Below are 15,685 nucleotides of genomic sequence, written 5' to 3' on the forward strand. Positions count from 1 at the left end.
TTGGTTCAGACACATATCTTGAAAGAGACTATAATTACTAGACAACCCGGCTACAAGGTTATGCGGAGTGACTTGCAGATCGGAAGAAGCTCTTATAATTTCCTTGAAAAGCACTCAAACTCAGTCATGGTTGTTAAAATACACATCATTTATTGGTAAGTTATTATTAATTGAAAGGATAATTTCGAATGGAAAGAATGTATTTAGCACTGCATTTAGAAATGCGTCATATAATAACGATGACAGGGCGCTTTACATTGAGTATAATATTGTCAGAAGTCACTGATAGAATATGTATTTATTTACGCTAGCGGTAACTTAGTAACAGTGTGTGTCACTGTCTGTGTTGTTAGTGTTTATACAGAAAGCGCTGAATTATTCATTTATTTGGTTGTATTTTTTTTCATGACAACACTTTCTTTATTCCGGCCCCAGAACTTTAGTAAATGTACATGGTTTGATTTGCTGTTATTTAGACTCAATGCGGACTGCTCGAATTATTTCCCTAATGACTTTAATGACGAAGTTCACCAGCACGCCTTTCAAACGAGTACCAATATTTGATGCTGTCATCATAGGTGACTCCCGAGGATTCTAGTGGAAACTGCAGTGAAAACTCGAGAATTGAGCGTTTTTATAGTCATTATTTTATTTTAAATTTTACTGTCTCAAGTTGTTAGAGATATGTACGATCTTATTATAGCGGTATCATGTTAGATTTAACTTAACAAAGTGGCCAAATATATTTAATGTTTATGAAAGCAACATCATTGGATGTAGTAAAATAATGTAAAAAGACACTGGCGTTTATTCTGTTACAGTGGTGCATGAGGATATGAGCCCAAGGTATGTTCTGCCAAACTGAGCATATGTACATTAATTTACACATTAATTCTTAGTATAGCGTTTTAGAGGCAAATAGGTTTATAAAATGAATGTATCAGTTGTGAAATTTCACTGAAAGGGAATAGCACTATTTCAGTGGAAACATTCTTGTTTAGTTTACGAAAAAGTAACATTCATGGCAAACTGTCAGAAAATAAAGAAACAAACATTCAACATATGTTCCTTTTAGATCTGACTTAATTTTGAAAAGGAAAAAGATTATTGAAATAATCAATATAATACAATGCAAAATATCTTTGTTAGGAAATTGTTTTGCATCATTTGTATAGTATATTGCTCATTTTATTACACTGCTTATCCTTTATTTACAGTACCGCCAGTTACGGGAAAGGCTTCTCAAGCAGTTTAAAGATGGACTGGAAATAGTAAGTGAACTATCTCAAAGTATATGATCTTATAAGTGGGCGCTCAGGGATTAATGCATTTTTTATAGACAAAAGAAATATGAAAATATAATAATAAGCAAAAAAAAAAATGAAAATATAATAATAAGCAAAAAAAAATATGAAACAAAATATTTCTTTTTAACTGCACACTTAATTGGGCATCGCTTGTTGCTTTTTGAGTCCTCATGTTATTGGCCATGTTTTGTTTTGACTATCTTGCCACCATGAATTCTCATTGGTGAATATCTTGAAAATATCATTTCAGTCATTGTTCTTAAAATATTATGTTGACTGAATTAGGATTACGTTCTTAAACCATTAAAAACTCATCCTAGGTTTAAGTATAACTTAGAGTGGTCCAGTGGCACACAGGTTAGCATGTGTCACCATAGAGTGAGGATTGGTTGTTCTGGGTTCAGATTTCGTCTCTGGCACACTGTTCTTTCTCTGCATGTGGTGGGCTTCTTTGCCATGATATATCTTTAGATGCTGGCTCGGCATAAAACTGATTTCCCAGCCCCTGTCCTCCCATCACCACCATCACCTCCAGTATAATTTCAACATGACTGTAACTGTTACCTTAAAAATGGCTTAAACAAGCAACAGCGAATGAGAGTTATCATGTTTTTGCTTTCCATTAAACAGACGGGTGAGCCCACCCCAAACTCCACCGGTTATTTGGAGGTCCAGATCGTTGGTGGCAAGCTTCTTCACTCAAAGAAGGTACTTGTTTATCATTACTTTGTGATTACTTTATGATCCTTTTAAGTGTTTTTCATCTTAAACCAGAACTTATTCCAATGAAAAAGACATGCCTGCTTCACATGTGTTGCATGAAATGGGCTTACAAGCATCAGGGTATGTCATAAATTTATTCATATCATTTGGTATGATTTAATTTTGTAATATTTTATTTTCTTATTTAAACAGCAAGTTTGTATCTTGAACTGAAACTGAGAGGTAACTTTTGTGATTTTTTTTTTTAATATATAGAATGGCGATGGCTATGTGGACTCTGAAGCCAAATACCTCAAAATTGTCAAAGGCATAGAGGAGGCAATGAAATCTGCAGCCTAAACCACCTCATTTGTATGGGTCATTGCTGGCTTGATAGGTGTGCAAAACAGTAATTAACACTTTAAAGATACTTGCCATTTATAAACTGCAAGTGTGGGTACTCATGAACTTTTTTTTTCATTATATTTTCCAGTCTTTTTACCTTAAGATTGATTGGTGATATCAAGTTATGTTTTTCAAGTAAATACCTTTATAAAAATATCAGAATAAAGCAGCAGAGCAAATGAATACATTCTGTATTGTGCCATCTTACTGGCTTTTCTGTCACTTATGTTTTGTTTCAAAAAACATATTTCAGGATGAAGTCTTGGATGTTATCACTGTTACCAGCGTCTCAATGAGAAGTTATGTCAAAAGTACATTGGTACAAGTCATGGCTTTGATGGAATTCGTGTGGAAGCAGTGACAACTACTAACACCGCATCTTGATTAAGTCAATGTTGATCATGCAAATGAGTTTTGTATTTTCAGTGTGTGCTTTTACACTTTACATTCCTGCCTAACCTTTCTACTTTCTAACCTTTTCTAAGTATTATAATAGAATAATCTCCCAGAGTTTTTCCTATACCTAATGGATTAAAGGATATTGTTGACATTAATGATATAGAAATGTGCATTTCCTGAAACATGAGACTTTTTTCCTCTCCTAGCTGCAAAATGAGTGCTGATAAAAAAGAGGGAGCTCTTTCCCTATATTCTGAAGTGATTATATTTCTTTTCTATCTTATTGTTCAATCTTACACACACATCCATAAACACCTCAAGCATTTATCATATGATGTGGAAGACTATTCCTACATGAGCATGAAAAACGAAGTAGACAAAGAGAATATGTTGCTAGCAGTATGTAAAAGTAGATTTAATTGAAACAGCCTACTGTTTTCAGATCTCATTTTCAAGTGAACAAGATACCAATTTGCCAATAAAATGTGACATTAATATTTGTCTGGTGAAGATTTGTTTTAGTAAGAGTGTTCATGAGTATGGAGCTCAAGCGGTTAGAGCGCTGGCGTTCGAACTGAAAGCGCTAGTTTGATACCTGTTTAACACAGCAAACTTCCCCCAATCGACCTAGCTTGCGGGAATGCATGGGTACCTGACTCCACAGAAGGTAGGGGAAGATAAGGCAGCAAGGAAAAGGAGATGGGCACTGCTCTCATCTAAAGCTATCCCTGAGAAAAGTGAGGTCTATAATACCCCTACCCCTAACAACCTGAAAAGGGTAGGCCGGTAGGGGATGGCCATTACCTTTTATTTTATACCTTAACATTGGTGTTGAAAATGTAACGCTCACTTCAGCTATCCATTTTAATGTGGCACATCGAGGGCGTGAGATTGTGTGGCACTCAAGCTATCTGTCTCTACTCCTAAAACAAGGTTCATGCCAAATCGATTTGTAAATTATATTTCTATTGTACATTGACTTAAAGGCCCATCGCGTCTTAAACGGGCTTACTAGTTGGCAGAAACGTAGTGGGGGAGGGGAAAGGGTACGTGCACTTGATAGGAATAACAGCTAGTAAGCGAAGTTGTAGTCCACAGATTAGTCGCCTCTAAATCCACATATAACCTACTAACATAATAATAAAGAAGATGGGACTTGTGCGAGTATCATTGTGCGCTTGCCGTGGAAACAAATTTACGGGCATTTCTACATCTTAAGCTTGGCGGCACTGAGCAGTGCTGATATCGCATGCTTTCATAAGTAATGTGTATCCTGATTGATAGCCGATGCTCTCTTTCAGGTCACCGGAATTAATGACGAAGATAATTTTCCTGTTTTTGTACAAAACCATATTTTGTCACTCGGTATGTGTGTGTGCACGCGCGCGCGTGGTACGAAAATCAGGAAAAATGTTTAAAAAATACCGAGTCCTCATTTAGGTTGGTTTAGTAGGAAAGTACTACCATCTTGCGGCGATTTCGCACTGTGGGGAGGAAACCGGAGGAAACCCCTGACGCCCAGAACCCCTGCGAACAGATGTCACATACAGAGAGCATCCGAGACGAGATCCTGATCGAGCCGCCCACTGCAGTGGTGACATGCAAGTGTTTTAACCACTTACTCTACCGAGGGCCCCTTTGTGTCTTCTTTGACTATCTCTCTCCTATATATACTTTCCAGTGATCGATGAGTGTGCATTTACTTCTCATCTATTGCTATTATAATTACGTCAAGGAGTGTGTCTGTGTACGTGGTGTTTTACGCCGATCCAGCAACTATAAGGATCACGACAAAGAATTAAGCCAGACCTTTAAACAGATGCCGCATGCAGAAGCAGAAGGACTGCGTGCCCGAGACGAGAGCTGAACCCAGGACAGTCAATTAATCTTCACAGGACAGCTAACCATTGCACCACGTATACGTCATGACCGCTCTAATCACGTCTAGGAGCGTCAAAATAACTTATTAACGTTAATATCAAGTAGGAGTGTCAATATCACCATTATTATTTCCATGGGTATATAAAAAATGTATGCAAGCTTTTAGTTTCATTATAACTGAAAAGCTTGAAAGGAGATGATCAACTGCTCTGCTATATGTGCATTCCGAGGGGATTGCGTGAGCTCGCCTGATTTCTGATTGGTCAGAGACGACGTATACACTGTCCTATAAAATTGGTTATATATAAAAACTAATAAATTTTTACTGACAATATTATATTTCCATATTCATATTATTTGTTTGGCCGTTTCCCTATATCATACATTATAAAAGTTTAAAATGTGAGAATTTTTTCGAAACGATCGAGTGCTTTTCTACGTGGTAAGAAATATGTAATCGGATGAGTACAAACTATATACACAAGGTTGTGTATAGGTGGATTAATTGCTGTCTGCCAAGAACCAACGCTTAGCCTCTTAAGAAGTTCTCCGCTGTTAGTCGCGTAGAGCCTAAACAAAGAATGTGACTAAACCGGAAGCTTTGTAGTAGCATGCCTCGTTTTAGAACTTAATCTGAAATGTGAATAAACCGAAAGCTTCATAGTACCATGCCTCGTTTTAGTAGTTAACAGGAAAAAAAAAAAAAAAAAATCGGCCGGCAGCACAAGTTCGTGGTGGACTGCTTTCTGTCTGCCGAGAGCAACGCTTATCCTCTTGCGAAGTTTTCCGTTGTTAGTCTCGGCGTGCCTAAACAACGAAAACTAAACCGAAAGCATTGTACACACCTCGCTTTACTCGTTAACTAGAAGATCATGTGCCAGCAGTCCAGTAATACAAGTTCCTGATATACAGATCACCAAATATAGATGACCTCTGACCAGGCATTATCAGTCCTGATAAATATGTATTTTAGCTTTTGACGAGCAAGGTAAACATGTTTATCATAAAGTGCTAAGTTCAAAAACTATTTTCAAGCATATGGTGTTATACATACTTGACACTAGTGATGTGGTTAATTATAGATCCAGATGACTTGCAGAGTATAAGTTTTAAGAGCTTTATTTTTTATTTGACGTGAGCTAAAATCCATTGCTCCTGTAAAGCAAAGAAATGGCCGATGACTTCAATCACCATGCAGGTGCTTTTTCAACATACTCAAAAGCATCTGTAGCATGAAACATAACAAAATCAATATATTTAAGATAAGTGCATACAAAGATCTCAAAGAATAATTGTTATAGCTTTTATGGGAAGAAGAGATTAAACAATTTTTCTTTTTCTGTGCAGCGTTTATTTGTAAATGTTACAGTTTGCCATGGCATTGAGACAAACAATCATCCATCTACAGAGAGCGCTTGGAAAAGCCACACATAGTCATGTTTTGCAGAAAACTTTGTTCTGGAAAAGAGAATTCACCTACATGCACGGCAGTGATGTAAAATTTAGTATTTTGTCTCATAAATAGGGATTACTTAAAATTAAAGAAGTGGTGAATCGATTTTTCAGTGATTATACTATAGCAGTGATATTTAATTGATATAGGGGATCTGTTTTCAAATTTATATTGAAACAGTGTTTTTAATGAATTTAATATTAATTAAACTAGATGGATAGCAATAATAAGTGATTGTGCTTATAGTTACGCAAAAGCTCTTCTGAAAAGCTTTTTAAAACAAATCCTTTAAAATTGTCTCCCTTTGAAAAAAAAAAATTTTTATACTGCCAGTAAAAATTCAACTTATGGCATATATATACATATGTGATTATGGTAAATGATAAAACTGTAGATTACATTTCGTTGAAGTCCAGAGCATCAATTAAATCTCGAAAGATTACATCATCTGCTCACTTCCTGGCTGTGATTCAATTAAATATTAGGAAGCATTATAATTGATACATATTAATTATTCAGGTGCAAAATAAAGTACAGTAAAGACATGGTGTAAGGTGACCAGACGTTTCGGGGGCGAAAGTGGGACATGTGCCGATGATGGTGTCGTCACCATCAAAAAAACGCGGAAAAAAGTGATTTTTAAAGACAACCGGGACATTTGATGGACTTGCCAGAAAGCCAGAAAGCGGGACATTGGGCTTACCGCCCGATGAGCAGGCGGGACAAGAGGCCTAAAGCGGGACGTCTGGTCACCTTACATGGTGACTCAACTTTTGTCCTTGTTTCATTAACAAGACAAGAATACTTGCCCAACATTTCAACACTACTGATAAGAAAATGTAGTACCAGTAATTTTTTATCTTCAGTATAAACTATTCAAAATCTTAAGAGGCTTATACTGATAATAATGTTACAAACATGTTATATAAATATTTTGAATCCTGATATTATAAATATCATGTGTACTATTATTAAATATTGCAACAAGTCAATGCTTACACTTTCCTTAGTTTCCACCAATTTTTGTTTTAATTTTATCTTGCAGTTATCTAGAGGAAGGTCTGTTCGTGTGGTTGATCTAGATCATCATGGTAAAACAATTACAGTCACCTATAATGATGGATCCCAGGCAAAGTTCTGTACCCGTTTTCCAAATGAGTTTTTACAGCCAGAAATATTTTCACTTTCTTTTGTTTAGTGGTCCAATGACATATATGCATCCAAAGCATGCTGAAGTTTCTGCCTCTTGATCTGTGTGTGTGCGTATGTGAAAGTTAACATGTTACAGGTTTGCATTCTTAGGTTTCACAGTGTATGGCTGAGGCACAACTGTCATTGCAATCATTGCCGGCAAGAACATAGTGGCCAGAAGCTGATTGACCCAGCCACTGTTCCTCATACCATCTGCATAGAGGAAGTCCATCTGCGAGGTAGGATTCCCCCTTTCATGCCCATATCATTTACTTCTATCATGCATGACAAAGTAAATGATTTTAATCAAATTCAGTTTGAAGAAATCATGTCCCAAACTTTTCCAGATGACCAGTTGGAAATTAAATGGAATGGAGAAGAAAGCTCACATAACGGCAGCATTGCACTCTCATATCTCCTCGCTAATTGCTACTCAGCTGATTCCTGAGAGCGAGGCGGGAAGCTGTTAAGCTGGATTCTCATGTACAGGTATGCTTTGCAATGCAAGAAGTATACAGAGTCAAGGATTCTCTTTCTATGAACATAACTTTTTCTATCAAGTAGTCTGATGATTTATTTCATATTTGAGAAGGCAGTCCAATGATGCGATGGTTAGTGCCTGTCAACATCATGAGGATTGGCTGCCATGGGTTCAGATTTCATCTCGGTCATGCGGTTATTTTTTCTCTGCATATGTCATCTGTGCACAGGGCTGGTTGCTTCAACATGAGATAGCTTTAATTTGCTAGCTTGGTATAAAACACCAGTTCCCACCCACCCTGTATTTGAGAAACTGGAAGTATGTGAATAGCACAGAGAAAGATCTCAGCATCTTCACCTTTCAGTCAAGAATTTCTTCTTGTTCCTAATCATCTCCAGTGGAGCATAGGGCCGCAGCTACACCACGCCATCGAACTCGGTTCTGGGCGTCCCTTTCCAGTTGGGAGCATGTCAAGCCAGCTGCCTCTGCCTCGCTGTGGACCAATCTCCATGTGTATCTGTGTCTCCCAACCCTGCGCCTCCCCTGTGGGTTTCAGCCCAGAGCTTGTCTTTTTAAATTGTTGACCGGCTTGCTCAAGGTGTGACCGATCCAGCCCCACTTCCTCTAATTGATGTCTTGGCTGGCAGGTTTTTCGTTGGTTCTCTCCAACAGTTCTGTAATGGAGATTTTCTCAGGCCATCTGATGTTGAGGATGTGGCTCAGAAATCTGTTGACAAATGTCTGAATCTTAATTGTTGGTGATGGTGTTTGTCACACGCCATGTCTCTGATCCATATAGAAGGACTGACTGTACATTTGCGTTGAAGATGCGGATCTTAGTGTGTAGAGATAAAGCCTTGCCAGACAGGGTGTGGAATGTGAACCTGGCTTTATTTATTCGGCTTCTTACATCTTCATCTGCACTTACATCTTCATCTGCACCTCCATCTTTGCTGATTATGCTGCCAAGGAAGGTAGACTCTGTAATACATTCCCCATGTAGTTGGAATGAGGCTTCTTGCTTGTTGTTCACCCACATTACCTCCGTCTTCTTGACGTTGATGGTCAGGCCAGTCATCACTGCTTCTTCTGAGAGCCAAGTGAGCTTTGTCTGTGCTTATTTCTGCTTGTGGGACAACAGGCTGATGTCATCCACAAAGGCAAGATCCTCAAGTTCACAAATGACATGTATAGTGCCGACTGCCATTCGATGGATTGTTTCGTACTGTAGTGATATGGTCTGTGCATGATTTACCCTGCCGAATGCCTCCTGTTCTTGCCTCACTCTCTGATCTTGCCTCAATCTCTAGTCAAGAATTTATAAAGTTACTATTTTCGGTTCAATGCTGAGTCATGCTTCTATATGAGTGTGATTCTGTGATGTATAAAATTCATATTTATCATAGTGTAAATGCGATTTCTTAGAGCTCAATATAGCTTTTGCAGTAACTTGTTTAATATTTCTTTTATACACGTGAATTATTTTTTTACAGTTAAATTTTGTGAAAACAGGAATTGCCAGAAATTCAGTATGATGACTTCAAGAACTCGAGTTATGGAGTCTACAGGTAAATTTATGAAAAATTCATGCTTGATAGTATGATTACATCTTATAGTTAAGAAAACTGCAACCTTTATAGCACAAAATTTTAACATTTAAAATTTTAAAAGAATCTATACTTGATTATGCATTTGATTCCACATGACTACTAGTATGCTGTGTATGCACTTTAGAATAATACAAATTGGAAATAAGAAAACTCTGTTTACACAGATGGCTGAAACAGGTAAATGAATCAGGTATTTGCCTGATGACTGGAGTGCCAGCAGAGGATGATATGGTGCACAAAGTATGATTTTGTCCTTTTTATGATTTTTGATTTTATTTATTTTGGATTGTTTGTTTAATTTTTAAAAGTGAGGAATTTACATAAGACTAATAGATTTTAGCATACACTCCATCTTCTTTGCCAAAAAATTCCCTCTTATCTGACACAGCTTTTGTATGTCCAGTCACTTGTGTCTGTGATGTATTTATTGAGTTTAACATGCATATATAATGCTGGGACAATGTTTTGTGTTGTTTACAGATGAGGAGAATGCAATTTTTATTCATCAACATTTTTTCTTAATTATTAATGTCGGAAATACTTAAATGATAATTTAAATGTATGTTAATTTAACTTGTTCTTGTAAGATTTGTTGTGAACTATTTTTAATAAATGTTAGGATTAGATATCTAAAATATCATAATATACTTTTTATATCATTTCAGGTAGCTGAACACATTGGCCCTATCAGCAGTACAATATATGGCAAGGTGGGTAGACAGAAATTATTTATGAACCTATGTGAAACAACAAAATTACTATCTATGAATTAATTAATGTCATCATGTCTATGAAAAAAATAATGTACACTAATATAAATATTTTCCATAATTGTTTGTAATCTAATCAAGTCCTATCATTACCTCCTTTGCTGCAAATATATTGAAGCAAATCAGAATATTTCATTAAATATATTGAAGCAAATCAGAATATTTCATTAAATAAAAATTACTAAGATAGCACTTATTAAAAAAGACTTGATCTTTGCCTTAATATAGTCAACCAACTTTTTGTTGCAAATGACATTTTTTATTTTTTTGTTATATGCCAGACATTTGATGTAGTCAGCACACCAAAACCAATCAATGTAGCATACTCAAGTGTGGCTCTGGACTTCCACATGGATCTGATCTACTACGAGTCACCACCTGGAATACAATTTTTGCACTGTCTTAGGTAGACGCATTAACCTTATCGATTTGATACTGTGCTTTCCAGGAAATGTTTTATAATTATTCTTGCTTTCATTTAGATCATGGCAAAATTAAGCTCATGACCGTAAAGATTTTATAAAACTTAAGGAAATATATTTAAACCTTATCTAAAGAAGATATAAAAGGTTTATATCAAACAGAATCATAAAACATTTTCAGTTGGTTAACTGTTCCTTACAACCAGTTCTATCGAATGTAAAAGAAGTTTTGTGCCTTTCTTTTTATACAACTACATCATAATTTTTCTTTTGTATTGAAGTTCCGACTTCAGAAAAGAGATCTTTTCAACATCTTAAAAATTAGTAGAAGCCCATATGAAATGGTTGTCAATTTGTCTTCCTTAAATGCATAGTTTTGAGACCAAAATGAGCAGTGTATATGTGTGTGTGTGTGCCCAAGCACATACATGCTATAGATTGTACCTGTGCAAAATGCTTTTTTTAAACCTCCATTAAGGTGTTCAGAATCACATTAAAGATGACCCAACTTGCCCGAGTTGTAAGAAGTATTTTAAGATGAAACCAAATATTTTCTCCTTCAAATAAAACTACCTACTTCTGCATTTGCTTTATTACGTCATGTAACATGAAGGTATGGATGGATTTCTCAGATTTGATGACTGTGTAGCTGGAGGAGAAAGCCGTTTCCAGGATTTGTTTCACACAGCAGAACGATTTCGGCGGAACAGCTCTAAACATTTTGAAATTTTAACCAGAATACCAGCAACTTTCCAGAAAATACACTATTCCAGGTATGTACAAGTTCTCTTCCTTAGTGCTGAGAACAGGGCACCTGGCAGTGTGGTTGTTGCCACTACTGCAGTAAGAGGCTCAGAACTAAAAGTGCCTGGGTTCAAATCTTGTTTTGGGACACCTGTTTGTAGTGGACATTTTCTCTGGGTACCCAAGCTTCCTGCTGCCTCCATCATTCCCCTCCCCTCATTGTGCAAAATGACCTCAAGGGAAACCTTTCAAACCAACCCACCATGCACAGCACTTAGAGCACAAATGTCAGAAATTACAAGTGTCCCCCAGTCCCAGCCCTCCCTGTGTATATAATAGGCTGTCATAATAGGACATAATAGGCTGTCTTATTTTATATAGCTGCCCTTTCACAGTTCACAAGATTTTATCTTTAGTTTAAACAGAGAGCAATAAGTAGCCAGTCTGAGTCAGAGGTTAACAAAAACAGGAGCTCAGTTTATTTTCTGCACACATTACTCGACAAATCTTAAAGGAAAGATGTACATTTCTCTGCACATTTTTTGCTAATGCTTCATTGCTTTAGGGCAGGAACTATGTTTTATAAAGTCGGAGAAGCTGCAATATTTCCTCCAAGCAAAGTTTTATTCCTTAATCGCCTTTGCAGAAAATAAAAGATGGAAGCAGATTCTTTGGTTTACTTTGTTTCAGAAATTTCCCAGTGGAAATGAAATATCAGAGGCCTATAATTATTCTCAACCAATACAAAGAAGTGAGACATTTTTCCATTAACCTTAATTGTCCTGTAATGTGGCATGCCTCATTTTATGCTTGGAGGTTGATCACAAGTTTTGATGCAGTTTATTTTGCAATTTACAGCAACCTACCACAGGTTCCCAGTGTTACTTGGGAAGTCCCAGCACAGATTGTTCGACATATAGATAACAGGTATCATTTAGCATTTGTGTTATTCAACCTGGTCTTTCAGAAGACTAGTGTAATTCTATATTTGTTTCTAAATCTATTTCAGATTGTTGGAGTTAACTGGAGTCCATCATTTGAAGGCCCCCTAGCTACTGAAGAAGTATATTTTTTAATTTTATATCAAGAAAAGATTTTTCTTATTGCTACTGGTATTTTTTTAAGTCATTGCAATGCATTGTTAACAATAGTGTGAGCAAAACACATATAGTCTGTCTTTGCATACAAATGACATCATGAGCACTGTTGAATGACAGTACCTTTCATGTTTATCTAAAGGAAACCACAATGATGATAGAGAAATTTGGACTGAAAAGTTTATTATTATTTCAGGAGAATGTGGAACCTTTCTATGCTGCCTATGAAGCATTTGCAAAAGCCATCAAGAATTCAACAAACATCGTATGTATCCAGGGTCTACTTTCAGAGTTCAGTTATACTTTCTCATTTCTGATGCCTTTTCTCCTTTCTGATTCAAAACATCATAAACGTGCTTTGTAGAAGACTATAATCACAGGACAAACTTGGAGAAAGTTATACATACATATATGTTAGGCTAAATACTTGTGGTTAAAATAATATTAAGCAAGACATAAAATTAAAAGAAACTTTTTCCTTTGCAGCTGGAATACCGATTGCAACCAGGTGACCTAATTAGTTTTAACAATCGGCGTATTCTGCATGCTCGGAATGGCTTTGAACTGAATGGGGGAATGCGACATTTAAAGGTTAGGGTTATGGCAGCATGTGCTACAAACATAAAGAACATTTTTTGAACGGTAGACAATTCTCAATCCTAATCCTTTTAGATGAATACATTGCCCTTAGTTCACCCTTTTGAAATAATTACTGCATTTCAAACACCTATCCCCCCACCCCCACGTTAAGCAAACCTGAAAAACTTGTAAATATTTGCCGAGATATTTATTACATTTGTTTATTTAGATTTACATTATCTATTACAAATTGCAATTTCAATGAGTCATGTACTTTTCTCTGAAGTTGATGCATTTGCATATTTCTTTTAATCTTGATGTGCAGTTTCTTAAAATTTTACTTAGTCTGATCACATATTGTTTTTTCAGGGTTGCTATGTCAACATTGACCATTTTAAAAGCCAAGTTCAGGTCTTCTCCAGACTAAGTGGTGATGGACAGCCACCAAAGCGTGTTGGCAATCAGGATTGGTTTTAGTCACAGAGAGCAAAATTTTTTCTTGTAGATGGTCAAGATTGATTCTAGTGGAAATCTGTTATCAACATTGTGTTTACATTTATCAGTGCACATGTCAATGTATACACACATGTGAACACCTTTGTGCTCCTGTAAAGTTGGTGTCACACGTCTTGAGACACTTAGGTGCACAAACGAGAGACTTCAAAAAGGGAATAAAGATGGACTTATCTGTCATTTTATAGCCCCTTGCTGCAACACAAAAATGTACAAACGTTCAAAAAAAAAAAGAGAGAGAAAGGATCAAATAGTTCACTCATTAAGAAAAGGAGCAGCCAGCAATCAACATCAGAGAAATGTCTTATTCCACAGACACATAAAAAAAACACAAGAAAAGCTCTAACCTTCACCGGGTCTAAAAGTCTGTGATGTTCACAACGTCAAGTGTCTCCATTTTGCTAAAAAATTGGGTTGTAGATTCAGTCCTGTATGCCACAAAAAAACCATGGTGACAAACACCAGTGTAACTGATTTATTCTGGACATGTACAGTGGGCGCTCCCACACATAAACTGGCATGTGTGATGCATACACAGAATAAAATCATCCGTAACTACAGGCTGTGTAAAATGCATCTGCAGTATAAACTACTGTACAAGTATGTGTCTAGTCAGGATGTAAGTTCAGACATGTTGAGCACATAGAATTGCATCTACCACTGCAACATCAAGATACAGGCATGCATATATAAATAACAAGGCATCAAACTGACCACCACATTGTAACAATGTTCATAATATATATATAGGCTTGATAAACTGAACAAGAGCTTTCTATTCATATATTTTTAAAAACCCGAACCATCATTCTTTTATGAAGGGCATGACTTCACCCAGTTCCATATCTTGAGTGAAACATGGTAATTTGTGTGTGCAGTCATGCTGGGGAATTTTTTAAGCCAAAATGTCCAGTCTCAACGCAAGACCTCTTTTTGTGCGTTTTCATGCATTACAAGGCAAAATGTTAGTGTGTCCTCTACAAGTAAAAGCAGAAAAGTGTTTACATGATTTGGATAATCATATGTTGTGTCAGCATGGTGTAAGCTAGAACATTTTTTTGGTGTTCGTGCCCGATTCACTTTACATGACCTCTGATCCAACACCCACCCACCCCCCAAAAAGAGAAAGCACTAAGAAATGTAGGTATTTTTTCACTCCTCAGTAAGTACGTTTTTACCAGCAAGTTTGCTGAACGAGATTAAGAAGATGCACAATTTGAAGAACTGCCCCAAATTGTACTTGATTTACATGAATAGTAACACTATAAACATCATGCACAAAAATTCTGTCATACATCTTTACATTTGGTCACTGCTAACATGCTTTCTAAATGTTGATGTGCAACATTTACTGTGTAGTGACAACTGTGGCAACTCGAGAAAACATCCCAGGCCACATCACAGATTGAACCTTTTGTCACTGTAACACCCTTGCTTTTGTTTTTAATTTCAATAAATGCATGAATAAGGCTGTCCATTTTCTACATCATTAGCAATACAAAAGGTGCACAAACAGTACCCAGCAATAGGACATTGTTTACAAAAGAAAAAAATTCTGGACAGATAAGGCCAATTTCTCTCTCTTTTTTAAAGAAAAATGCTCATCAAAACACTACTGCTTTAAGACTTCTCAGCCACTGAATCCTGCAGCAACAAGGAGAACATCTGAGACTCAAATTGGTAAATAAAGAATATGCTTAATCTCTAAGAGACCACCACACAATGTTTGTTGATAGTATGATTAAGAAGATGAAACATCTAAACTGATATGTTCAACCCACAACTTTCACATGAAAGCCAACTGAGATGAAAGGTCTAAACAAATGATGGGGAGACACTGCTTAAAGCAGTGGCATGTTGGGCAGTGCTGATGGTAGGTCATGTACTGATCGCTACGTAAACTCTTCAGCACTTAGAAATCTTTTTTATAACCAAAAACACAGATGCCACCCAAGAAATGAAAAAAAAAAAAAAAGCATTTAACTCACAACCGTAGTCCCCAGTTCTGTTAGTTACTTTATGTAGCCACTCTAAATGTGATAAGGTGTTGGCTGTTTTGCATACATATAATGTACTACTGTTTCCAAAAACAAACATTTTTGAGTATGGAAAAAGAACTGACACAGCTCAC

General features: G+C 36.5%; 1 protein-coding gene and 1 long non-coding RNA gene across 6 annotated transcripts; both read left to right on the forward strand.

The window, feature by feature from the left end:
* Positions 1 to 16: 16 nt before the first annotated feature.
* Positions 17 to 3,310, forward strand: LOC112570807. Its single transcript, XR_003100706.1, has 6 exons — positions 17 to 155; positions 822 to 846; positions 1,218 to 1,271; positions 1,938 to 2,015; positions 2,286 to 2,406; positions 2,668 to 3,310. It is a non-coding gene; the product is annotated as an uncharacterized LOC112570807 (long non-coding RNA).
* A 2,066-nt stretch (positions 3,311 to 5,376) lies between these two features.
* Positions 5,377 to 13,787, forward strand: LOC112570804 (gamma-butyrobetaine dioxygenase-like). Of its 5 annotated transcripts, XM_025249433.1 has the most exons (15): positions 5,378 to 5,682; positions 6,042 to 6,189; positions 7,193 to 7,281; positions 7,450 to 7,577; positions 7,686 to 7,827; positions 9,313 to 9,387; positions 9,594 to 9,669; positions 10,095 to 10,139; positions 10,481 to 10,605; positions 11,254 to 11,394; positions 12,056 to 12,116; positions 12,375 to 12,428; positions 12,659 to 12,727; positions 12,949 to 13,053; positions 13,411 to 13,787. In XM_025249433.1, the coding sequence occupies exons 7-15, from the start codon at positions 9,631 to 9,633 to the stop codon at positions 13,516 to 13,518; spliced, it is 747 nt and encodes a 248-aa protein (XP_025105218.1). In that variant the 5' UTR covers positions 5,378 to 5,682; positions 6,042 to 6,189; positions 7,193 to 7,281; positions 7,450 to 7,577; positions 7,686 to 7,827; positions 9,313 to 9,387; positions 9,594 to 9,630; the 3' UTR covers positions 13,519 to 13,787. The 5 variants fall into 5 exon arrangements, with proteins under 5 accessions (XP_025105216.1, XP_025105218.1, XP_025105220.1 ...); XM_025249431.1 differs by having other exon boundaries at positions 5,377 to 5,682; positions 7,193 to 7,577; positions 9,332 to 9,387; XM_025249435.1 differs by having other exon boundaries at positions 6,064 to 6,189; positions 7,193 to 7,577.
* The last annotated feature ends 1,898 nt before the right edge of the window (positions 13,788 to 15,685 follow it).

This window comes from Pomacea canaliculata, linkage group LG8, assembly GCF_003073045.1.
Source record: "Pomacea canaliculata isolate SZHN2017 linkage group LG8, ASM307304v1, whole genome shotgun sequence".
In the NCBI taxonomy this organism is placed as follows: domain Eukaryota; kingdom Metazoa; phylum Mollusca; class Gastropoda; order Architaenioglossa; family Ampullariidae; genus Pomacea; species Pomacea canaliculata.

What these genes read in the sequence shown, in the direction of transcription:
- LOC112570804 (XM_025249431.1), top strand. Translation starts at nt 9,631, where the DNA reads ATGACTGGAGTGCCAGCAGAGGATGATATGGTGCACAAA. An exon ending in CAGAAAATACACTATTCCAG is followed by an intron (nt 11,395 to 12,055) that starts GTATGTACAAGT and finishes ACTTTGTTTCAG; the next exon opens with AAATTTCCCAGTGGAAATGA. An exon ending in TCAAGAATTCAACAAACATC is followed by an intron (nt 12,728 to 12,948) that starts GTATGTATCCAG and finishes TTTCCTTTGCAG; the next exon opens with CTGGAATACCGATTGCAACC.